Below are 22547 nucleotides of genomic sequence, written 5' to 3'. Positions count from 1 at the left end.
GTTTCTGTGGGTTTTCTTGTGATTCCCTTGATGCCTCTGGCTCCTACGATCAGAAGGATTTATTTCTAAAGTAGTTCTATTTCTGGTTTTTGAGAAGTCACCAGACTAATCTCAAAAGTGGCTATAGTACTGTACACTCCCACCAGCAGTATATAAAGATTTCCCTGTTTTTCTCCCTTCTCTCTCCCCCTCTCCCCTTCCACCAACACCTATCCAACCCCTACCCCCACCCCTCTGCTCCCAACTTTTGCCCGGCAATCTTGTTTGCTTCCAATTTTCAGGAGCATCTATATATGTTTTTCTTGGGTTCACCTTGTTATATGGCTTCTCTAGGCTTGCGAACTATTGGCTTAATGTCCTTTGTTTATGGCTAGAGTTCACTAATGAGTGAGTACATACCATATTCCTCTTTTTGAGTCACTCAGGATAGTGTTTTCTATTTCCATCCATTTGCATGCAAAATTCAAAATGTCATTATTTTTTACCACTGACTTGTTTCTACTGCATGTACTGGCTTTTTGGGATCCTAGTCTATTTGGATACAAAGCTTTTTAGGCCTGGATGTAGGGGGGGAGGGCCTTGGACTTCCCAAATGGCAGGGTTCCCTGCCCCCTCTTAAGGAGGGAGAGGGACAGAAGAGGATGGGTGGGGGAGCGGAAAAAGAATGGGAGGAGGGGAAGTGCAAACTTTTAATGAAACAAAATAAGAAAATAAAATAAAATAAAAAGATTCCCCTTTTCAAAATCCACTCCAAACTTTGCTATCATTTGTATTCCTGATGATGGCCGTTATGACTAGGTCGAGGTTGAGTCTAAAAGTAGTTTTAATCTTCATTTTCTTGAAGTTCCTAAAGGTGCAACAGTAAGCACTCATATATTAAAGGCAGCCAGCTTCTAATTGGGCTTAAGGTCCACTCTACAGAATGGAAACCATGCCTGGTACTCCTAACCTAGCCAACTACCTAGGAACAGTGAGATCATAGATCTCAGAAGAAAACCTACTACCTCCATTATACTAAACCATCATAATTCCCATCTACATTCATCATATTTCGCTTCCTATCCATAGATACATGCAGCTCCTGCTCCCCAAAGAATATTCTCTAAGGAACAAATGGAGGTCATTTCGAAAAACCACCCAAGGCCAAAATGTAAAGATCAACTGATCCTGGGGAGCACATCCTCAATTGCTATATCTGCAACACAAATTCTCCACCTACAGGGAACAACCTGGAAGAAGAACAGAAATATGGTAAAAGCCAGGGAACCAGGAATCTGGTGTGATATTATGTCTCCTAAAAATGACAGGGAAAGTTAGCCCATGATTCCTCAATAATGCTGATGCCAAAACAAGACCTGAACAAATACAACAACTATAAAATATAACATAGAAGAGGAAGCTCCATAATGCCTTAGACAAAGAACTACAGGCAACTAGGAATGCTGGGTGTGAAAACACAGACTTCCCCATGAATGAGCCCCAGTTGGTCAGCTGTGAAATCATATGCATACCATACCAGTAGCAGGAAGCAGACTGAGCAAGTAATATTTTATGGTGGGAATGTAATAGGAACAAAGAAAAGGAACTTTGAATTTTAGGGAAATCAAGTGGGGATAAAGAGAAAGAACTGGATGTTGGAAAGGAAAGGGAAATGATGTAATTATATTTTAATTTATACACAAGTATAATACACAAGTATTATATATAAATATATAAAAAATATATGGTCACATATGTTATCTCCATGCATACTTAAAAATGAGGTAGCTTTGATTTAAGTGACTACTCAATGTTACCTTATTATGCAGACCTTAGATCTTTTACTTTCATATATCTTTCTGTCTCTCTCCCATTCCCTCCTTTGTGATTCATTTAAAGCTTCCTCCTTTGACTTGCCAGGATTCCAGGTAACAATTCCCTTGCATAATGAGTTCATATTGGCCATCTCAAGTCTCTGTGGTATCATTTGGTCAGTACTCCTCTGTGGGTCAATTAGCTGTGTCCCCACAGTAGCAGCCCTCGTGGAGATGTTTGTACATGAAATAATGCTACTTCTAATCAAGAGAAAGGTATACTATGCTTAAGTCTTTGGCAATAAACCTTTAAGAGCACTAGTGACAAATATAGTAATAGCCCATTATAGTACAAAATCTAAGGTTCCAACTAGCCAGTATTAAATAGATTTATTCTGATGATAGATTATTTTCTATAGAAATCAATTAAATATTACCTTGCACCAGAAAAAAATGCCTCAACTTGGGTTGATGAGCAAAAAATAAATAAAGAAATAAACAAAGGAAAAGAAGAAAGACACAATATCTAAAACTTAAATTACTTTTTAACCTCTAAGTTTGAGATGGGAAAACAAGGAGCTAGAAGTATAGGAGGCAGCCTTAGAAGTGTGAGTAAGAATTTACTCTCTGCATCAGAGTGCTAAGAATTGTCTGTTCTTTGAAATGCCAAAGTCTTCATGTGGAAATAGATAAAGATAGCCTGGAAACAACCAGGATGTTCTGTGCTGCAGGTATTAAATGGATTGCTCTCCTTCATGTTTATTTTAAGTACCATGGTGAATTATAGATGCAATTGAGAAAACTAAGAAACCTAGATGCTTATGAATGCATTCTGCCATCCCTCTCGAGCCTGCCTTCTCTCATTAAGGTCTGCCAAACACACTGTGAGTCACTGTAAGGCAGCTAGACAACCACTAAGGAGAAACACACAACAGAATAGTCATGAGAAAAGGATCAAGTCTCCTGTAGATATTGAAGAAGATGCTCATCAGACTCTCTGGATTCCTACAACTCACTGTTCTGAAATGTCACTTCTACTCTCATGGTCTTAATTCCTCCAGGAAGGGACAATGACAACGACTCCTGCAGTAGTTACAAGTGTCAGACAAGATAGTGTTTGGAAGAAAGTATGGTGCCATGTACATAGTTGATGCTGGTTTTGTTTTGGACTGGGTTATTACTGTCATAGGAAGCTCATCAATCACGGACTGCTGCAGAGATTCCTTGGCTGTGAAAGGGAATCCTTAAGCTCAGATATGAGTTGTATATTGAAAAAGAACAAGAGCTGTATCTGGATCTGCAGCCTGGGTTCTGATTTCCTTCAGACCGCAACCCTCACCAGCCTGACTCACAGGTATTGTTTCTACTTCAGAAAATTTATATGACCACATTCCTTGCTTGGCACTCTTACTATTATTTACATTGTGTGTGCTAATGTAGAAGACTAAAGGGTACTGAATGTGTTACTTCTTCAAAAATTCAGTGATCAATGGGTATAGTAGACATCTAGAAAGTGTTTGTTTATTGATGACAAATGGCTATGATAAGTGACACAATGAATTTATAATGACATTCTAACTATAGCAAAAGAAATAAAAAGTAGATTGAGCTGAAGAAAGGTCTTCTTTAGAATATGAAATCAAATAACTACAAACAAGGGACAAGAGTGGAGATAGCTGCAACTCAAAGGGAAGAGGATACTATCGTTATAGAGTTTCATTGTGTGGCAGACTAGTATTCTATTATAAAATAACCAAAATGTTTGAAATCATTCTTTACCATCTGTACTAACCCCTTTAGTTTTGCAGACAATGAAATGGGAGGCAGGCAGCGAAAAAGTGTGGAAGGGGTGGAAGAAAACCTTTCTTTGAGTTCTCAAAGACTCGAGGCAGGCAATATGTTTTTCTCACTCCAAATACACTGTTCTTTCCACCATACAATAAAGTATGAAGACACAAAACAGGGTGGAAATGATCTTGAAGTATCAATCATGTAGAATTTTTTAATAAATGTTATTATAAAATGGAATTGGATGCATTTTATTCACATAATCCATCTATAGCTGCATCCTACATATCTTTTCTAATCCAGTTCTTACCCTGCTGCATCTACAACCTAGGCTTTAAAACTTTTGCAGTCCCTAGACTGTTATTAAAGTGGGGTGATGTTAGGGTTTGTGCATTATATTCTCACTGTATATGGAAAAAGGTGAATATGGTTTGATAAAAGATTAACTGTGAGACAGCCTTTATGGGAGTACTGTACCACTTTGCTAATTGGAACAATCAAAGAGGTAAGAAACCTGAAGGGCCACAGAAAGTTTTGTGGAAACCCATGGTCAGGAGCAGCAAACTGGATTAGAGAAATCAGGGGGGTTCTTCTTATTTCCTTTCTCCCTTATGTCTTATTTCCTTATAGCCTCATAGTCTCCTCATAGCCTTTTGTCAGGCAAGTCATTTGTCCTCTTCTAATATTTATTCCTAAATATTTCCCTATCTTTATTTGGATACTGTTAAGAAATACAGGATGTTAGATGTGGTGGCTCATGGCATTGAGTGACTGCCAATTTTCTGCAGTTACACTGAGGGGTACTGACTTTATGCAGCAATTTACAGTGTGAAACGGATGTAGTCATTAACTCCGCATTAAGCTTGTATTTTCTCTTCTCTAACTTTTACAGGTTTTATTGAATAAAGCTTTATTCTCCACTGCAATGGATGGAAACAACCACTCTGTTGTATCTGAATTTGTGTTCCTGGGACTCTCCAACACATGGGGAATCCAGTTGCTTCTCTTCTTCTTTTCTTCTGTGTTCTATACAGCAAGTCTGATGGGGAACCTCCTCATTGTGTTCTCTGTGACTGCTGACTCCAACCTGCACTCTCCAATGTACTTCCTGCTGGCCAATCTTTCATTTCTTGACCTGGGAGGTTGCTCTGTTGCAGCACCCAAGATGATTTATGATCTTTTTAGAAAACACAAATCCATTTCATTTGGGGGTTGTATAACTCAGATCTTCTTTATTCATGCTATTGGGGGTACAGAAATGGTACTGCTCATAGCCATGGCCTTTGATAGATACGTAGCCATATGTAAACCTCTTCACTACTTGACTATCATGAGACCAGAAATATGCATTTTACTTTTGTCAGTAGCCTGGATCTTGGGACTTATCCACTCAGTGGCCCAACTGGCTTTCGTTGTAGACTTGCCCTTCTGTGGACCTAATATTCTGGACAGTTTTTACTGTGATCTCCCTCAGCTCATTAAACTTGCTTGCACAGAGACCAACAAATTGGAGTTCGTGGTCACAGCCAACAGTGGACTCATCTCCTTGGGCTCCTTCTTCGTACTGATCATATCTTATATCTTCATTTTGGTCACTGTTCGGAAGCACTCTTCAGGTGGCTTATCCAAGGCCCTGTCTACTTTGTCAGCTCATGTGACAGTAGTGGTTTTATTCTTTGGGCCATTGATCTTCTTCTATATCTGGCCATTCCCTTCATCACACTTAGACAAATTCCTTGCCATCTTTGATGCAGTCCTCACTCCTTTTCTGAATCCAGTCATCTATACATTCAGGAACAAGGAGATGAAAGCAGCGATGAGGAAACTCTGCTACCAGCTTCTGAGTTACAGGAAAATATCCTAAATACTTTGTTTTAAAAATATAAATATTTTTTAAAAATAAAAAACAGTAAAAATGCAACTCTACACTCAATGCCATGAGGAAAATAAAGTCAGTGATATTTCAGATCTCTATTAGTGTGTGAACCAGGTTACATATAAAAATTTACCAATTTTTATCTGTATTACCTTAATCAATATGAAAGAGGGAAGTTTGCGTTTTTTTTTAATTAAAAATTTCTGCCTCCTCTCCGCCTCCCTTTTTTCTCCCCCTCCCCCCACTCACCACACCCTACTCTCCTCCTTCTCCTGCTTCAGTCCAAAGAGCAGTCAGGGTTCCCTGCCCTGTGGGCAGGCCAAGGTCCTCCCCCCTCTATCCAGGTCTAGGAAGGTGAGCATCTAAACAGGCTAGGCTACCACAAAGCCAGTACATGCAGTAGGATCAAAACCCAGTGCCATTGTCTTTGGCTTCTCAGCAGCCCTCATTTTCTGCCATGTTTAGAGAGTCCAGTTTGATCACATGCTTTTTCAGTCCCAGTCCAGCTGGCCTTGGTGAGCTCTCATTAGATCAGCCCCACCTTCTCAGTAGGTGGGTGTACCCCTCAGTCCTGACTTCCTTGCTCATGGTCTCCCTCCTTCTGCTCATTTGGACCTTGGGAGCTCAGTCCTGTGCTCCAATGTGTGTCTCTGTCTCTATCTCCATCCATTGCCAGATGAAGGTTCTATGGTGATATGCAAGATATTTCATCAGTGTGGCTATAGGATATTGCCAGTTCAGGTGCTCCTCCTCAGTTGCTCAAGGAACAAGCTGGGGACATCTCTCTAGACCCCTGTGAACTCAAAGAGGGGAGTTTGAATTGAAGTTTCAGACCCTGTGTGGGATGCTTTCTACAAAATTATTAATAGTTATAATTTTATACAGTGTTTAAACTTGATGATTATTCAAAATAAATTAGGAAGTGTTTTTTACTTGTTCCTTTTATAATTACTATATAAAATACCTCAAAACAAAGTGATTTTCCCCTAAATCCACTTTCTATAGTGTTCTTAAAACTCCAGTAAGAGCGTAACAAAAAATATGTTCAGCAATTTACTGTTGAAGATGAGCATAACTCCTTTTTATTGTTATATATTCCTGTTTTAATAAAAAAATTAATGGTGGTGGTAAAATTGATGCATATGGGGGCAATAGATGTGGTCGTAGCTGAAATAAAATTATAAATAGGCTCTTAAAATCCTCTAAGGATGTTGATGGGGTGAAAGCTATGACAGTTTCAAACAGGCTGCTGAATGAGACACTAAGAGCAAGAGTGATGATAATATGGCATAAATTTTGTTTGAAATTATTAAACATTCAATTTTAAACCACACCACTTGGTACCCAGATGTCTCAAATCCTCCTCCAGTATCTAGGTACGTGAGTGCCACTGACCTACTGAACACTTCTTTTCCATGACCTTGAACCGTTCAGTTCAAGCCCAGGTCTCACAACTAGTGTCTCTGCCTACTCTGGCCATCCATGCCTGCACCACAGCCAACCCTAGCCTTCCACCAGGACTCTCTCTACCTGCAACCACCCACAGGTCCCTTCTGCACCATCTCCAACAATTATTATAAGTATGTAGCATTTCAAGTGTTTTATATGTATTGATTCTAGCAAAAACAAGGTAGAGAATATTTTCATTCTTCTCTTATAGATTAGGGAACTAAAAGACAAAAAGACTTACTAATGAGACCAAAGACAACAGCTGGCAAGATCTAGACTGTAAAGCCAAGTAACCCTGTTTTGAATCAAAAAACTCTGCCTGCAGAAAAGAGAGTCCCTTCACCTGTTCTTATATATTCTAAACACATTTTCTAATCTGCATTAGCACTATAAAATATTAAGCAAACTACAACTAACTAAAATACGCAATTTGAGATTTACATTCTGTCATTTTAATATAACATCGAGTATTCATTTCTTTACTATTTGAAGAGGAAAAGATATAGAAGACTCTTATATACATTTATTTTTATGTTTTACATCCAGACCACAGTTTTCCCTCTCTCTTTTCTAGCTATTCTATCCCTACGATGTGACCTCTTTATCCTTTTTTTCTCTGTTTCTGTTCAGAAAGGGGCAGCCCTCCAATGAGTATTAACAAAACATGGCATTCAAGTTGCAGTCAGACTAAGTACTTTTCCTTGTATTAACTCTGGGCAAAGCAACCAAACATGGGGAATGGATTCCCAAGAGCCTGCAGGTGTTAGGGACAGTATTTTCTCCCATTGATAGGAGTCCCACAAGTAGATTAAGGTATGCAATTCTCACATTATATGTAGAGGGCATAGGTCAGTCCTGTGAAGGTTTCCTGGTCTTAGTTCAGACTCTGAGAGTTCTTATGAGCTCAAGTTAGTTTCTCCGTGGGTTTTCTTGTGATTTCCTTGATGCCTCTGGCTCTTATAATCAGAAGGATCTATTTCTAAAGTAGTTCCATTTCTGGTTTTTGAGAAGTCGCCAGACTAATTTCAAAAGTGACTATAGTACACTCCCACCAGTGGTGTATAGAGATTCGCCTTTCCAAAATCCACTCCAAAATTTGCTATTGTTTGTATTCCTGATGATGGCCGTTATGACTAGGTTGAGGTAGAGTCTAAAAGTAGTTTTAATCTTCATTTTCTTGAAGTTCCTAAAGGTGCAACAGTAAGCACTCATATATTGATGGTAGCCAGGTTCTTATTGGGCTTAAAGCCCACTCTACAGAATGGAATCCAAACTGCAAACCTAGCCAACTACCTAAGACTAGTGAGATCATAGATCTCAGAAGAGAACCTACTACCTCCATTTGACTAAACCATCGGAATTCCTATCTGCATTCATCATACTTAGCTTCCAACCCACAGATACATGCAGCTCCTGCTCCCCAAAGAATATTCTCTAAGGAACAAATGGAGGTCATTGGAGAAAACCACCCATGGCCAAAATGCAAAGAACAACTGATTGTGTGGAGCCCAACCCCAATTGCTATATCTGTAACACAAATTCTTCACATACAGGGAACAACCTGGAAGAAGGGCAGAAATATGGTAAGAGACAGGGAACCAGGAAATCTGGTGTGATATTATGTCTCCTAAAAATGACAGGGAGGCTCTCTGCTCCTCCCTGTTCTGGAGACAGCCGCTTCTTTTCATGCAGTGCCAGCCTCGTTCCAGAGACACGATAGTGAAGGTCTGAGTGAACGGATTTGGCCATATTGGACGCCTGGTTACCAGGGCTGCCTTCACTTCTGGCAAAGTGGACGTTGTTGCCATCAATGACCCTTTCATCGACCTCAACTACTTGGTCTACATGTTCCAGTATGACTCCACCCATGGCAAGTTCAAAGGCACAGTTAAGGCTGAGAATGGGAAGCTTGTCATCAACGGGAAGGCCATCACCATCTTCCAGGAGCGAGATCCCGCCAACATCAAATGGGGGATGCCGGCGCCAAGTATGTTGTGGAGTCTACCGGTGTCTTCACCACCATGGAGAAGGCTGGGGCCCATTTGAAGGGTGGGGCCAAGAGGGTCATCATTTCTGCCTCTTCTTCCGATGCCCCCATGTTTGTGATGGGTGTGAACCATGACAAGTATGACAATTCCCTCAAGATAGTCAGCAATGCTTCCTGCACCACCAACTGCTTAGTCCCTTTGGCCAAGGTCATCCATGACAACTTTGGCATCGTGGAAGGACTCATGACAACAGTCCATGCCATCACGGCTACTCAGAAGACTGTGGATGGCCCCTCTGGGAAGCTGTGGCGAGATGGCCGTGGTGCTGCCCAAAACATCATCCCTGCGTCCACTGGCGCTGCCAAGGCTGTGGGCAAAGTCATCCCAGAGCTGAACGGGAAGCTCATGGGCATGGCCTTCCACGTTCCTACCCCCAATGTGTCTGTCGTGGATCTAACATGCTGCCTGGAGAAAGCTGCCAAGTATGATGACATCAAGAAGGTGGTAAAGCAGGCATCGGAGGGCCCACTAAAGGGCATCCTGGGCTAGACTGAGGACCAGGTCGTCTCCTGTGACTTTAACAGAGACTCCCACTCTTCCACCTTTGATGCTGGGGCTGGCATTGCTCTCAATGAAGACTTTTTAAAGCTCATTTCCTGGTACGACACTGAATTAGGCTACAGCAACAGAGTGGTGGACCTCATGGCCTACATGGCCTCCAAGGAGTAAGAAGCCCGCCCTGGACCACCCATCCCAGCAAGGACACAGCAAGAGAGAGGTCCTCGGCTGCTGAGCAGTCCCTGTTCTAACTAACCCTTGACACTGCGCATCTCCCTCACAGTTTCCATCCCAGACCCCCAGAATAGCAGGAGGGGGCTTAGGAAGCCCTACTCTCTTGAATACCATCAATAAAGTTCATTGCACCCCTCAAAAAAATGACAAGAAAAGTTAGCCCATGATTCCTCAATAATGCTGATGCCAAAACAAGACCTGAACAAATACAATAACTATAATCCTGCTAAGGTGGAAGAGGAAGCTCCATAATCCTTTAGACAAAGAACTGCAGGCAACTAAGGAATGCTGGGTGTGAAAACACAGACTTCCCCATGAATATGTCCCAGTTGGTCAGCTGTGAAATCATATGCATACCAGTAGCAGGAAGCAGACTGAGCAAGTAATATTTTTATGGGGGGATGTAATAGTAACAAAGAAAAGGAACCTTGAATTTGAGGAAAACCAAGTGGGGATAAAGGGAAAGAACTGGTGGTTGGAAAGGAAAGGGGAATGATGTAATTATAATTTAATTTATACATAAATATCATATATAAATATATATAAAATATATGGTCACATATGTTATCTCCATGCATACTTAAAAATGAGGTAGCTTTGATTTAAGTGACTACTCAATGTTACCTTATTATGCAGACCTTAGATCTTTTACATTCATATATCTTTCTGTCTCTTTCCCATTCCCTCCTTTGTGATCCATTTAAAGCTTCCTCCTTTGACTTGCCAGGAATCCAGGTAACAATTCCCTTGCACAATGAGTTCATATTGGCCATCCCAAGTCTCTGTGGTATCATTTGGTCAGTACTCCTCTGTGGGTCAATTAGCTGTGTCCCCACAGTAGCAGCCCTCGTGGAGATGTTTGTACATGAAATAATGCTACTTCTAATCAAGAGAAAGGTAAACTATGCTTAAGTATTTGGAAATAAACCTTTAAGAGCACTAGTGACAAATATAGTAATAGCCTATTATAGTACGATATCTAAGGTTCCAACTAGCCAGTATTGAATAGAATTTTTTCAAATGATAGATTATTTTCTATAGAAATCAATTAAATATTACCTTGCACCAGAAAAAATGCCTCAACTTGAGTTGATGAGCAAAAAATAAATAAATAAATACACAAAGGAAAAGAAGAAAGACACTGTAGGGTTAAGTCAGCCCCTTTAGGGGGCGGGGTTTGCCTCGGGTGAATGCATACCGATAAATGGGCCCTAGGAAGGTGGCTCCTCCCCCTCTTTTTCCTTTTCCTGCCACCTGGAAATGGCTGAGTGGAAACCTCGGTTCTGTAAAATTGTTTAAACATTAAAACTGTACATATATTCTTTAATATCTGCCTTTGCATTTACTTACTGCCGATACATTTGGCGCCCAACATGGGGCCCGAACCCACGGCCCTGAGAATAAAGAGTCTCATGCTCTACCGACTGAGCTATCCGGGCTGGCGCCCAACATGGGGCTAAACCCACTTTAAAAATCTGAGAAGGCTTAAAAATAAGGGAGAGAGAGTTTAACACAGATTTTTGCTGTTTGTTGCTGGTGTGCTATAGAGAGATTTCCTGATTCGGCAACAGCAGCAGAAAAAACACTGTGTCATTTTAAAGCGCAGCTTCTTGGGGCTGTGCTGCCAGTGTGAACTCTGGCTTTAAAGCATTGGTGGCACTCTGCTTGCTAGAGGCAAGCAAGCGCTCTCATCTAAGAGAGGCTTCCTGACTCAGCTTCAGCTGCAAAACCCTGCAGCTCTTAAGAGGTCCTGCCACGAAACATTTAAACGGTATTGACGAAAAGCTGAATGCATGCTTTTCAGTTTTCAGCCGTAGCAGGAAAAAAGCTGCGCCATTTAAAAATGCCAGCTTTCTGGGCTGTCCTGTCAGGGCAAACTCTGACTCTTTTACGCAGGCGGTTAGTGCAGTTTGCAAGCACAGGCTGCTGAAGCTCGCTTGCTGGCAGGGACCTTGAAACGCCATAGAGTTGTGGCTATAAACATGGCTACAGCCAGTACCTCAGCCATGAGGCTGGAAAGCTAAGGAATGGGCTGGATCCAGCCGTCAAAGCCACAGCTTTAATCCTACTGAGATTGCTTGGTAAATTAAAGACGCATGTGGTCAGAAAAACAGAGAGAGATACAGTAAGAGAGATTCAAAGACAAAGAAAATTTCTAAATGGTTTACTGTGTGTTAAAAATATATGCAGGCTAAAAGTTGAAGTTCTTAAAAAAAAAGGAAGAGAGTTGTTGTGTGTGGTAGTACACACCGTTAATCCCAACATTTGGAAGGCAGAGGGAGATTGACCTCTGTGACTTCAAGGTGTGGTAGCACACGCCTTTAATCCCAGTGCCAAGAAGGCAGAGACAGGCGGATCTCTGAGAGTTCAAGGACAGCCTGGTCTACAGAGTTATTCCAGGACAAAGAAATACAGAGAAGGAGTCTCAAAAAATAAAAGTAAAAAAAAATGAAATAGAGTTAAAATAAAGTCGTACAAAGATGGAAAATACACAGAGAATTTTGATACTGTATGCTATTATGCTCTCTTTGAATTATTTGAATGCTGAGGAAGAAGCAACAGATGCTAAAAGATATTTCTTTATAAATGCTGCTGAACTAATCCAACATAGATATTTTGATGCCTTGACTTTGAAATTTGGATCTAAGGACAGGACGCTTTGGAAAGGAGTTTCTTATTTTGTTTTCACAGAGGATGAAACCCTGTTCATTTCTTCTATTCCTATTTGGTATGATGGACCACACCCTACTGAAGGGTTGGTGTGAACACCTTCAGAAAATTGCTTCATTCAACTGCCAACTGAGATGAAACTAGCACACAGGTTATACCATGAAAGACCTAATTAACGATGCCCCCATTCAGCAGGAAGCAGTTTGGAGAGAAAAAACTGCGCCCATGTTCCCAAATATGGTTTATAAATGTTCTTTTTTTTATTGAGAAAAGGAGAAAAAAAAACAAGTTTCCAGCTCCTCCCAGCCTCCCATTTCCCTTCCCCTCCTCCCACCCTTCTCCCCCTCCTCCCACCCTTCTCCCCCTCCCCCAACTCCTTTCCCCCTCCCTCTCCAGTCCAAAGAGCAGTCAGGGTTTTCTGCCCTGTGGTAAGTCCTAGGTCCTCCCCCCTCCGTCCATATCTAGGAAGGTGAACATCCAAACTGGCTAGGTTCCCGCAAAGCCAGCACATTACATAGGATCAAAACCCCGTACCATTGTCCTTTGCGTCTCATCAGCCCTCATTGTTCGCCATGTTCAGAGAGTCCAGTTTTATCCCATGCTTTTTCAGTCACAGTCCAGCTGGCCTTGGTGAGCTCCCAATAGATCAGCTCCACTGTCTCAGTGGGTGGGTGCACCCCTCGTGGTCCCGACTTCTTTGCTCATGTTCTCCCTCCTTCTGCTCCTCATTGGGACCTTGGGAGCTCAGACCAGTGCTCTAGTGTGGGTCTCTGTCTCTATCTCCATCCATCACCAGATGAAGGTTCTATGATGATATGCAAGATATTCGTCAGTATTGCTCTAGGATAGGGTCATTTCAGGTTCCCTATCCTCAGCTGCCCAAGGAACTAACTGGGGACCTCAGCTTGGGCACCTGGGAGCCCCTCTAGGGTCAGGTCTCTTGCCAAACCTAAAGTGGCTCCCTTAACTAAGAAATGTGGTTCCATGCTCCCCTGTCCAACCTTCCTTTATCCCAATCCTCCTGTTTCCCCAAGGCCCCACCTCCTTCCCTTATCCCTTTCCTCTCCCCATCTCCCCTTACCCCCATCCCACCCCACCCCCAAGATCCCAATTTTCTCCCCGGCAATTTTGTCTACTTCCCTTAGCCAAGAGGATAACTATATGTTTTTCCTTGGGTTCAGCTTCTTACTTAGCTTCTTTAGATTCACCTATTGTAGGCTCCGTGTCCCTTATTTATGGCTAGAAACCAATTATGAGTGAGTACATCCCATGTTCAACTTTTTGGGTCTGGGATACCTCACTCAGGATAGTGCAACAAATGGTGCTGGCACAACTGGATGTCAACCTGTAGAAGAATGAAAATAGACCCATATCTATCACCGTGCACAAAACTCAAGTCCAAATGGATTAAAGACCTCAATATCAGCCCGAACACATTGAAAATGATAGAAGAGAAAGTGGGAAATACCCTACAACAGATGGGCACAGGAGATCGCTTCCTATGTATAACCCCAGAAGCACAGACATTAAGGGCAACATTGAATAAATGGGACCTACTAAAACTGAGAAGCTTCTGTAAAGCAAAGGACACTGTCACTAAGACACAAAGGCAACCAACTGACTGGGAGAAGATCTTCACCAACCCCACAACAGACAAAGGTCTGATCTCCAAAATATATAGAGAACTCAAGAAACTAGACTTTAAAATGCTAATTAACCCAACTACAAAATGGGGCACTGAACTGAACAGAGAATTCTCAACAGAAGTTCAAATGGCCAAAAGACACTTAAGGTCGTGCTCAACTTCCTTAGCGATCAGGGAAATGCAAATCAAAACAACTTTGAGATATCATCTTACACCTGTCAGAATGGCTAAAGTCAAAAACACCAAGGATAGCCTTTGCTGGAGAGGCTGTGGAGGAAGGGGTACCCTCATCCATTGCTGGTGGGAATGCAATCTTGTACAACCACTATGGAAGTCAGTGTTTCGGTTTCTCAGGAAATTCGGGATCAACCTACCCCTCGACCCAGCAATACCACTCTTGGGAATATACCCAAGAGATGGACTATCATATGACAAAAGCATTTGTTCAACTATGTTCATAGCAGTATTATTTGTAATAGCCAGAACCTGGAAACAACCTAGATGCCCTTCAATGGAAGAATGGATGAAGAAAGTATGGAATATATACACATTAGAGTACTACTCAGCGGTAAAAAACAATGACTTCTCGAATTTTGCATGCAAATGGATGGATATAAATGTTCTTTTACATTTAAAGGGGGATATAATATAGATATGAATAATTTTCATTAGGATAGGTTTTGCTTTATTGATAGAGATTTACGGCCAATTTTGTTATATATATAAGTGTTTCTGATTTTGATTAAGGTATTGTGATTGTGTAGTTCATTTAAATATGTAATGTATAATTAAGAAATATAGGTTGTTAATGGATAACCATCGATAATAGTAAAGCTTGTAGTCATGTTAGTTAGATTTTCTAGATATATAGAGATATATTTTAGATAGACATTCTTCATGTCTTTCAAAGATTACAGAATAGGACATTTAATGTTTTAATAACTGAGGACTTTTCATGACAATGAGACACTCTGCTCCTGGCAGCACCAATCTACTTCAAGAGGAAGATGGGCATCAAAGAGGCACCTTATGGAGTTTGATAGCCATTTGGGCAAGAAACTGTTCTTGCCAGGACTATTGCATGAACTGGACACAGAGAACCCACAGAGAGAGGACTGCCAAACTTGCCTAAAGGTGAGATGATCTTTCGGGGTTCCTGATTCATGAAAGAATCTGCGAGACATTCTGCAGGACACAACAGATAGTGACTGAACTGACTTTGAATTTTCCTGCTTTATGGAAATGTCTTCTGGATACCATGGGCCTGAAGGCTGAAGATGGATGCCCCAACGGTACAGAGGAACTTTGGGTGACTGTCCAGGCAGCGAGATGTCTCTGTCATTTCTAGAGTTTTAAAAGTTGCTTTTTTCTTTCTGGAGTCTTTGATGGAGTTAAGAATAGTTAGTTATAGTTATAGTTTTCCTTAGTTATGATAAAGATTATTGTAACTTTTACTTGATAACTGTTTTGTTATATGTAATTTTGCTATGTTAAAGTTAAAAGCCTTTTTTTTTTTGTTTAAACCGAAAAAGGGGAAATGATGGAGGAAGGTCATTGGTTAAATAAAAACAAACTGCTTGGGCTCATAGCTTAGAACATAGGTGGGTGGAGTAAACAGAACAGAATGCTGGGAGGAAGAGGAAGTGAGGTAAGACGCCTCAGACAGAGACGCCATGCTCTGCTCTCCCAGACAGACGAGATTCAGCTCCGACCCAGGATGGACATAGGATAGAATCTTCCTGGTAAGCCAGCTCGTGGGCTACAGCAGATTATTAGAAATGGGCTAGTCCAGGTGCGAGAGCTAGCCTAGAAGAGGCTAGATAGAAATGGGCCAAGCAGTGTTTAAAAGAATACAGTTTCCGTGTAATTATTTCAGGTAAAGCTAGCCGTGGGGGAGGCCGGGTGCCAGGGATGCAGCCCGCCGCTCATATTACTACAAGACACAATATCTAAAACTTAAATTACTTTTTAACCTCTAAGTTTGAGATGGGAAAACAAGGAGCTAGAAGTATAGGAGGCAGCCTTAGAAGTGTGAGTAAGAATTTACTCTCTGCATCAGAGTGCTAAGAATTGTCTGTTCTTTGAAATGCCAAAGTCTTCATGTGGAAATAGATAAAGATGGCCTGGAAACAACCAGGATGTTCTGTGCTGCAGGTATTAAATGGATTGCTCTCCTTCATGTTTATTTTAAGAATCATTGTGAATATAAGATGCATCTATAAGATGCATTTGAAGAAACCTAAGAAACCTAGATGCTTATGAATGCAGCCTGCCGTCCCTCTCAAGCCTGCCTTCTCTCATTAAGGTCTGCCAAACACACTGTGAGTCACTGTAAGGCAGCTAGACAACCACTAAGGAGAAACACACAACAGAATAGTCATGAGAAAAGGATCAAGTCTCCTGTAGATATTGAAGAAGATGCTCATCAGACTCTCTGGATTCCTACAACTCACTGTTCTGAAATGTCACTTCTACTCTCATGGTCTTAATTCCTCCAGGAAGGGACAATGACAACGACTCCTGCAGTAGTTACAAGTGTCAGACAAGATAGTGTTTGGAAGAAAGTATGGTGCCATGTACATAGTTGATGCTGGTTTTGTTTTGGACTGGGTTATTACTGTCATAGGAAGCTCATCAATCACGGACTGCTGCAGAGATTCCTTGGCTGTGAAAGGGAATCCTTAAGCTCAGATATGAGTTGTATAGTGAAAAAGAACAAGAGCTGTATCTAGATCTGCAGCATAGGTTCTGATTTCCTTCAGACCGCAACCCTCACCAGGCTAACTCACAGGTATTGTTTCTACTTCAGAAAATTTATAGGACCGGTTCCTTCCTTGGCACTCTTACTATTATTTACATTGTGTGTGCTAATGTAGAAGACTAAAGGGTATTGAATGTGTTACTACTTCAAAAATTCAGTGATCAATGGGTATAGTAGACATCTAGAAAGTGTTTATTTATTGATGTCAATGGCTATAATATGTGACACAGTGAATTTATAATACATTCTAACTATAACAAAAGAAATAAGAAGTTGATTTATTTGGGTAAATGTCTTCTTTAGAATATGAAATGCAAATACTTACAAACAAGGGACAAAAGTGGATATAGCTGCAACATAAAGAGAAGAGGATACTATCATTATAAAGAGTTTCATTGCATGGCATGAAACTTAGAATTTTATAGTTTTATATATTTTATATAAATTTATGTATTTTAAAATTTTATAATTTTCTATTATAAAATAACCAAAATGGAAAAAAATAACCAAATTTTTTGAAATCATTCTTTACCATCTTCACTCAGCCCCTTTAATTTTGCAGACAATGAAATGGGAGGAAGGCTGTGAGTGAAGTGTGGAAGGCTTGGGGAGGGCATTATGTTTTTATCACTCCAAATACAGTGTTCTTTCCACCATACAATGAAGTATGAAGACACAAAACAGGGTGGAAATAATCTTCAAGTGTCAATCATGTAGAAATTTTTAATAAACTTTATTATAAAATGGAATTGTATACATATTATTCACATAATGCATGTTTTGCTGCATCCTACATATCTTTTCTAATCCAGTTCTTACCCTGCTGCATCTACAACCTTGGCTTGTAACCTAGACTGTTATCAAAGTGTGGTGCGGTTAGGGTTTCTGCATTATCTTCTCACTGTATATGGAAAAAGGTGAATATGGTTTGATAAAAGATTAACTGTGAGACAGCCTTTATGGGAATAGTGTACCAAATTGCTAATTGGAACAATCAAAGAGGTAAGAGAACTAAAGATCCACAGAAAGTTTTGGGGACACAACTTGGGCAGGAGCAGGAAACTGGATTAGAGAATTCAGGGGCTTTCTTCTCATTTCCTTTCTTCATGTATTTTATTTCCAGTGAGTCTTTAGTCTCCTCATAGCCTTTTGTCAGGCCGGTCTTTTGTTCTCTTCCAATACTTATTCCTAAATATTTCCCTATCTTTATTTGGATACTGTTAAGATATACAGGATGTTAGATGTGGTGGCTCATGGCATTGAGTGACTGCCAATTTTCTGCAGTTACACTGAGGGGTACTGACTTTATGCAGCAATTTACAGTGTGAAATGGATGTAGTCATTAACTCTGCATTCAGCTTGTATTTTCTCTTCTCTAACTTTTTCAGGTTTTATTGAATAAAGCTTTATTCTCCACTACAATGATGGAAACAACCACTCTGTTGTATCTGAATTTGTGTTCCTGGGACTCTCCAATACATGGGGAATCCAGTTGCTTCTCTTCTTTTCTTCTGTGTTCTATACAGCAAGTCTGATGGGGAACCTCCTCATTGTGTTCTCTGTGACTGCTGACTCCAACCTGCACTCCCCAATGTACTTCCTGCTGGCCAATCTCTCATTTCTTGACCTAGGAGTTTGCTCTATTGCAGCACCCAAGATGATTTATGATCTTTTTAGAAAACACAAATCCATTTCATTTGGGGGTTGTATAACTCAGATCTTCTTTATTCATGCTATTGGGGGTACAGAAATGGTACTGCTCATAGCCATGGCCTTTGATAGATACGTAGCCATATGTAAACCTCTTCACTACTTGACTATCATGAGACCAGAAATATGCATTTTACTTTTGTCAGTAGCCTGGATCTTGGGACTTATCCACTCAGTGGCCCAACTGGCTTTCGTTGTAGACTTGCCCTTCTGTGGACCTAATATTCTGGACAGTTTTTACTGTGATCTCCCTCAGCTCATTAAACTTGCTTGCACAGAGACCAACAAATTGGATTCTTGGTCACAGCCAACTGTGGACTCATCTCCTTGGGCTCCTTCTTCGTACTGATCATATCTTATATCTTCATTTTGGTCACTGTTCGGAAGCACTCTTCAGGTGGCATATCCAAGGCCCTGTCTACTTTGTCAGCTCATGTGACAGTAGTGGTTTTATTCTTTGGGCCATTGATCTTCTTTTATATCTGGCCATTTCCTTCATCACACTTAGACAAATTCCTTGCCATCTTTGATGCAGTCCTCACTCCTTTTCTAAATCCAGTCATCTATACGTTCAGGAACAAGGAGATGAAAGCAGCGATGACGAAACTCTGCTACCAGCCTCTGAGTTACAGGAAAGTATCCTAAATACTTTGTTTAAAAAAAAACATTAAAAATGCAACTCTACACTCAATGGCCATGAAGAAAATAAAGTCAGTGATATTTCAGCTCTCTATTAGTTTGTGAACCAGCTTACATTTAGGAATTTGCCAGTTATTATCTATAGTACCTTAATCAATATGCATGAGGGGAGTTTGAATTAAAGTTTCTATGCCCACACCTTGTAAGGGCTGCTTTCTACAAAATTATTAATAGTCATAATTTTGTACAGTATTTAACTTTGATGATTTTTCAAAATAAATTAGGAAGTGTTGTTCACTTGTTCCTTTTATAATTACTATATAAAATACCTCAAAATAAAGTGTTTTTAGCCTCAATCTACTTTCTATAGTGTTCTTAACATTTCCAAAAGAGCCTAACAGAGAATATGTTCAGCAATTTACTGTTGAAGATGAGCATAACTCCTATTTATTGTTATATTTTCCTGTTTTAATAAAAAATTAATGGTGGTGGTAAAATTGATGCATATGGGGGCAATAGTTGTGGTCGTAGCTGAAATAAAATAATAAATAGGCTCCTAAAATCCTCTAAGGATGTTGATGGGGTGAAAGCTATGACAGTTTCAAACAGGCTGCTGAATGAGACACTAAGAGCAAGAGTGATGATAATATGGCATAAATTTTGTGTCAAACTATCCTGAGTGAGGTAAGCCAGACCCAAAAAGAGGAACATGGGATGTACTCACTCATATTTGGTTTCTAGCCATAAATAAAGGACATTGAGCCTATAATTAGTGATCCTAGAGAAGCTAAATAAGAAGGAGAACCCAAAGAAAAACATATAGGCATCCTCCTGAATATTAACATTCATCAGGCGATGAAAAGAGACAGAGACAGAGACCCACATTGGAGCACCGGACAGAAATCTCAAGGTCCAAATCAGGAGCAGAAGGAGAGGGAGAACGAGCAAGGAACTCAGGACCGCGAGGGGTGCACCCACACACTGAGACAATGGGGATGTTCTATCAGGAACTAACCAAGGCCAGCTGTCCTGGGTCTGAAAAAGCCTGAGATAAAACCAGACTCGCTGAACATAGCGAACAATGAGGACTACCGAGAACTCAAGAACAATGGCAATGGGTTTTTGATCCTACTGCCCGTACTGGCTTTCGGGGAGCCTAGGCAGTTTGGATGCTCACCTTACTAAACCTGGATTCAGGTGGGCAGTCCTTGGACTTCCCACAGGTCATGGAACCCTGATTGCTCTTCGAGCTGATGAGGGAGAGGGACTTGATTGGGGGAGGTGGGGGGAAAAGGGAGGCGGTGGCGTTGAGGAGGCAGAAATCCTTAATAAATAAATAAATTAAAAAAAAAAAGAAAATAACCCAAAGCTAAGGAAACCCTGTCTCGAAAAAAAGGAAAAGAATAATTATAATACATAAAATGTAAAAATTATATATTATGAGATACATGTCATATTTCAATGTATTTACATTATATAATGTTTAAATTCGTAAAGCATAGTAGTGATTTTCTATTTCTTTTATGAGAAAATATTCAAATGCTTTGTTGTAATATTTTAAAATGATAATACTAACATTATATACAGGCAAAAAAATTGTTTCAAATTATTAAACATTCAATTTTATAACCACACCACTTGGTACCTAGACATCCCAAGACCTCCTCCAGTGTTTAGGTTGGTGAGTACCACTGTCCTGCCTACTCTGGTCACCCATGCCTGCACTGTAGCCAACCCTTGGCTTCCACCAGGACTCTCTCTACCTGCAACCACCCACAGGTCCCTTCTGCGCCATCTCCAACAATTAGTATAAGTATGTAGCATTTCAAGTTTTTTATATGCATTGATACTAGCAAAACAATGTAGATAATGTTTTCATTCTTGTTTTATAGATTAGGGAACTAAAAGACAAAAAGACTTACTAATGAGACCAAAGACAACAGCTGGCAAGATCTAGGCTGTAAAGCCAAGTAACCCTGTTTTGAATCAAAAAAAAAAAAAAAAAAGAACTCTACTGCCTGAAGGAAAGAGAGTCCCTTCATCCGCTCTTATAAATTCTAAATACATTTTCATATCTGCATATAGCACTATAAAATAGTAAGCAAACAACAACTCACTATTGAGTTTTAATGTATTTAATGTAAATCTCAAATTGCTATTTGAGATTTACATCCCGTCATTTTAATATATCATCAAATATTTATGTCTGTACTATTTGAAGAGGAAAAGATTGAGCAGTAAATTTTATGATAAATAATTTTATTGTCTTTCTTCCTTCTCAAGTGACCCATTAATCACCACATTTTCTGGTTGGCTCTGACCGAATTTCTGTGGTCCTTGGAAACAATTCCCTTGGTCAAATGTACACAGAATGGCAATTCCAGAATTCTATAGCAACACTGAAATGTCCTCCCCATGCTGCTAATTAATTGTCTTTCCCTCTATGGAGGTATTAAACTTGACTTTTTATGCCAAGTAATGGCATAGGCTAGAGTTTATCATGTTTGGGTTGTCTAACTTATGATAATTCCAACACTGATCCAGGTAGGTTAGACGGACGGAAGCTACCTTTTCGTTATTTTCTATAGTTAGCATACAGCATTCTGAGTTTCATATTGACATTTGTGTCTCTGTGTGTTGTGTGTGTGTGTCTGTGTGTGTTATACTTTGCTCATTTTGACCTACCTATCCAGCCCTCCCTTGTACCTCTGTCTATCCCACTGATAGAAACTGTCTTTGAGGAAAATTTGAATTTTAAAAGAAACACATAGAGTAGACAAAAATTTAATAAATCAGAAGAAATAAATTCAATGAGGAAATTGCAATATATTACCCATAAATTAAAGTGTATAAGTCAGACGAATGAACAAAGTCATAGGTGTGCAGCATGGTAGAGGTTACTCCAGTGGCATTTTCATGGAAGTCTTCCATGTGCATTCAACAAAAGGAATAAAATGAGAGTGAAAGCGTAGCCCGATCGAGAAAATATCAATAATTTTGGACAACAGTAAAGAAACTAGGGTCCATAGATATGGGTTGAAAGACTGAATTATAATTGTAAATACAATGTTTATAGATATACAATAAGCTGTTGAGACATATACTCATATTGTATCATCAAACTGAGATTATTGGCAAACAATTGATTAAACATTATTCTTCCTATGTAGTGAAACCTTCAAAACCCTCTCTTTTTACAATTTCATCCAAGTGATGTGTTGTGATTCCTCGGGCCACAGACAGGACACAAAGTGTAGGAGAAGCACAGCAAAACAAATGGGTGGAATGAAAGCAATCCGGACTGATGAGACCAAGAGTCAAACATGCTTGCTCCAGATTTGCCAACAATTAGTTCTGTGACTTTAGCAGGGTCCCTGCCCTTCCCATGCCTTTCTTTCTTTAGTTTAGAATCAAAAGAATATCGCAGTCATGTAGA

At 40.2% G+C, this 22547-nt stretch overlaps 1 protein-coding gene and 1 pseudogene across 1 annotated transcript; both read left to right on the top strand.

Annotated features, from left to right (window-relative positions):
• The first annotated feature begins 4506 nt into the window (after positions 1 to 4506).
• Positions 4507 to 5445, top strand: LOC142844851 (olfactory receptor 4F15-like). The gene has a single exon (XM_075963649.1). The coding sequence runs from the start codon at positions 4507 to 4509 to the stop codon at positions 5443 to 5445; it is 939 nt and encodes a 312-aa protein (XP_075819764.1).
• A 3557-nt stretch (positions 5446 to 9002) lies between these two features.
• On the top strand, positions 9003 to 19117 carry LOC142845221 (olfactory receptor 4F6-like; annotated as a pseudogene).
• Positions 19118 to 22547: the final 3430 nt, after the last annotated feature.

Source organism: Microtus pennsylvanicus, chromosome 2 (genome assembly GCF_037038515.1).
Source record: "Microtus pennsylvanicus isolate mMicPen1 chromosome 2, mMicPen1.hap1, whole genome shotgun sequence".
In the NCBI taxonomy this organism is placed as follows: domain Eukaryota; kingdom Metazoa; phylum Chordata; class Mammalia; order Rodentia; family Cricetidae; genus Microtus; species Microtus pennsylvanicus.
This window is presented reverse-complemented; position numbering and strand designations above follow the sequence as displayed.

Excerpts from the sequence above, each read along its gene's own strand:
- LOC142844851 (XM_075963649.1), top strand. The coding sequence starts at position 4,507 with ATGGATGGAAACAACCACTCTGTTGTATCTGAATTTGTGTTCCTGGGA.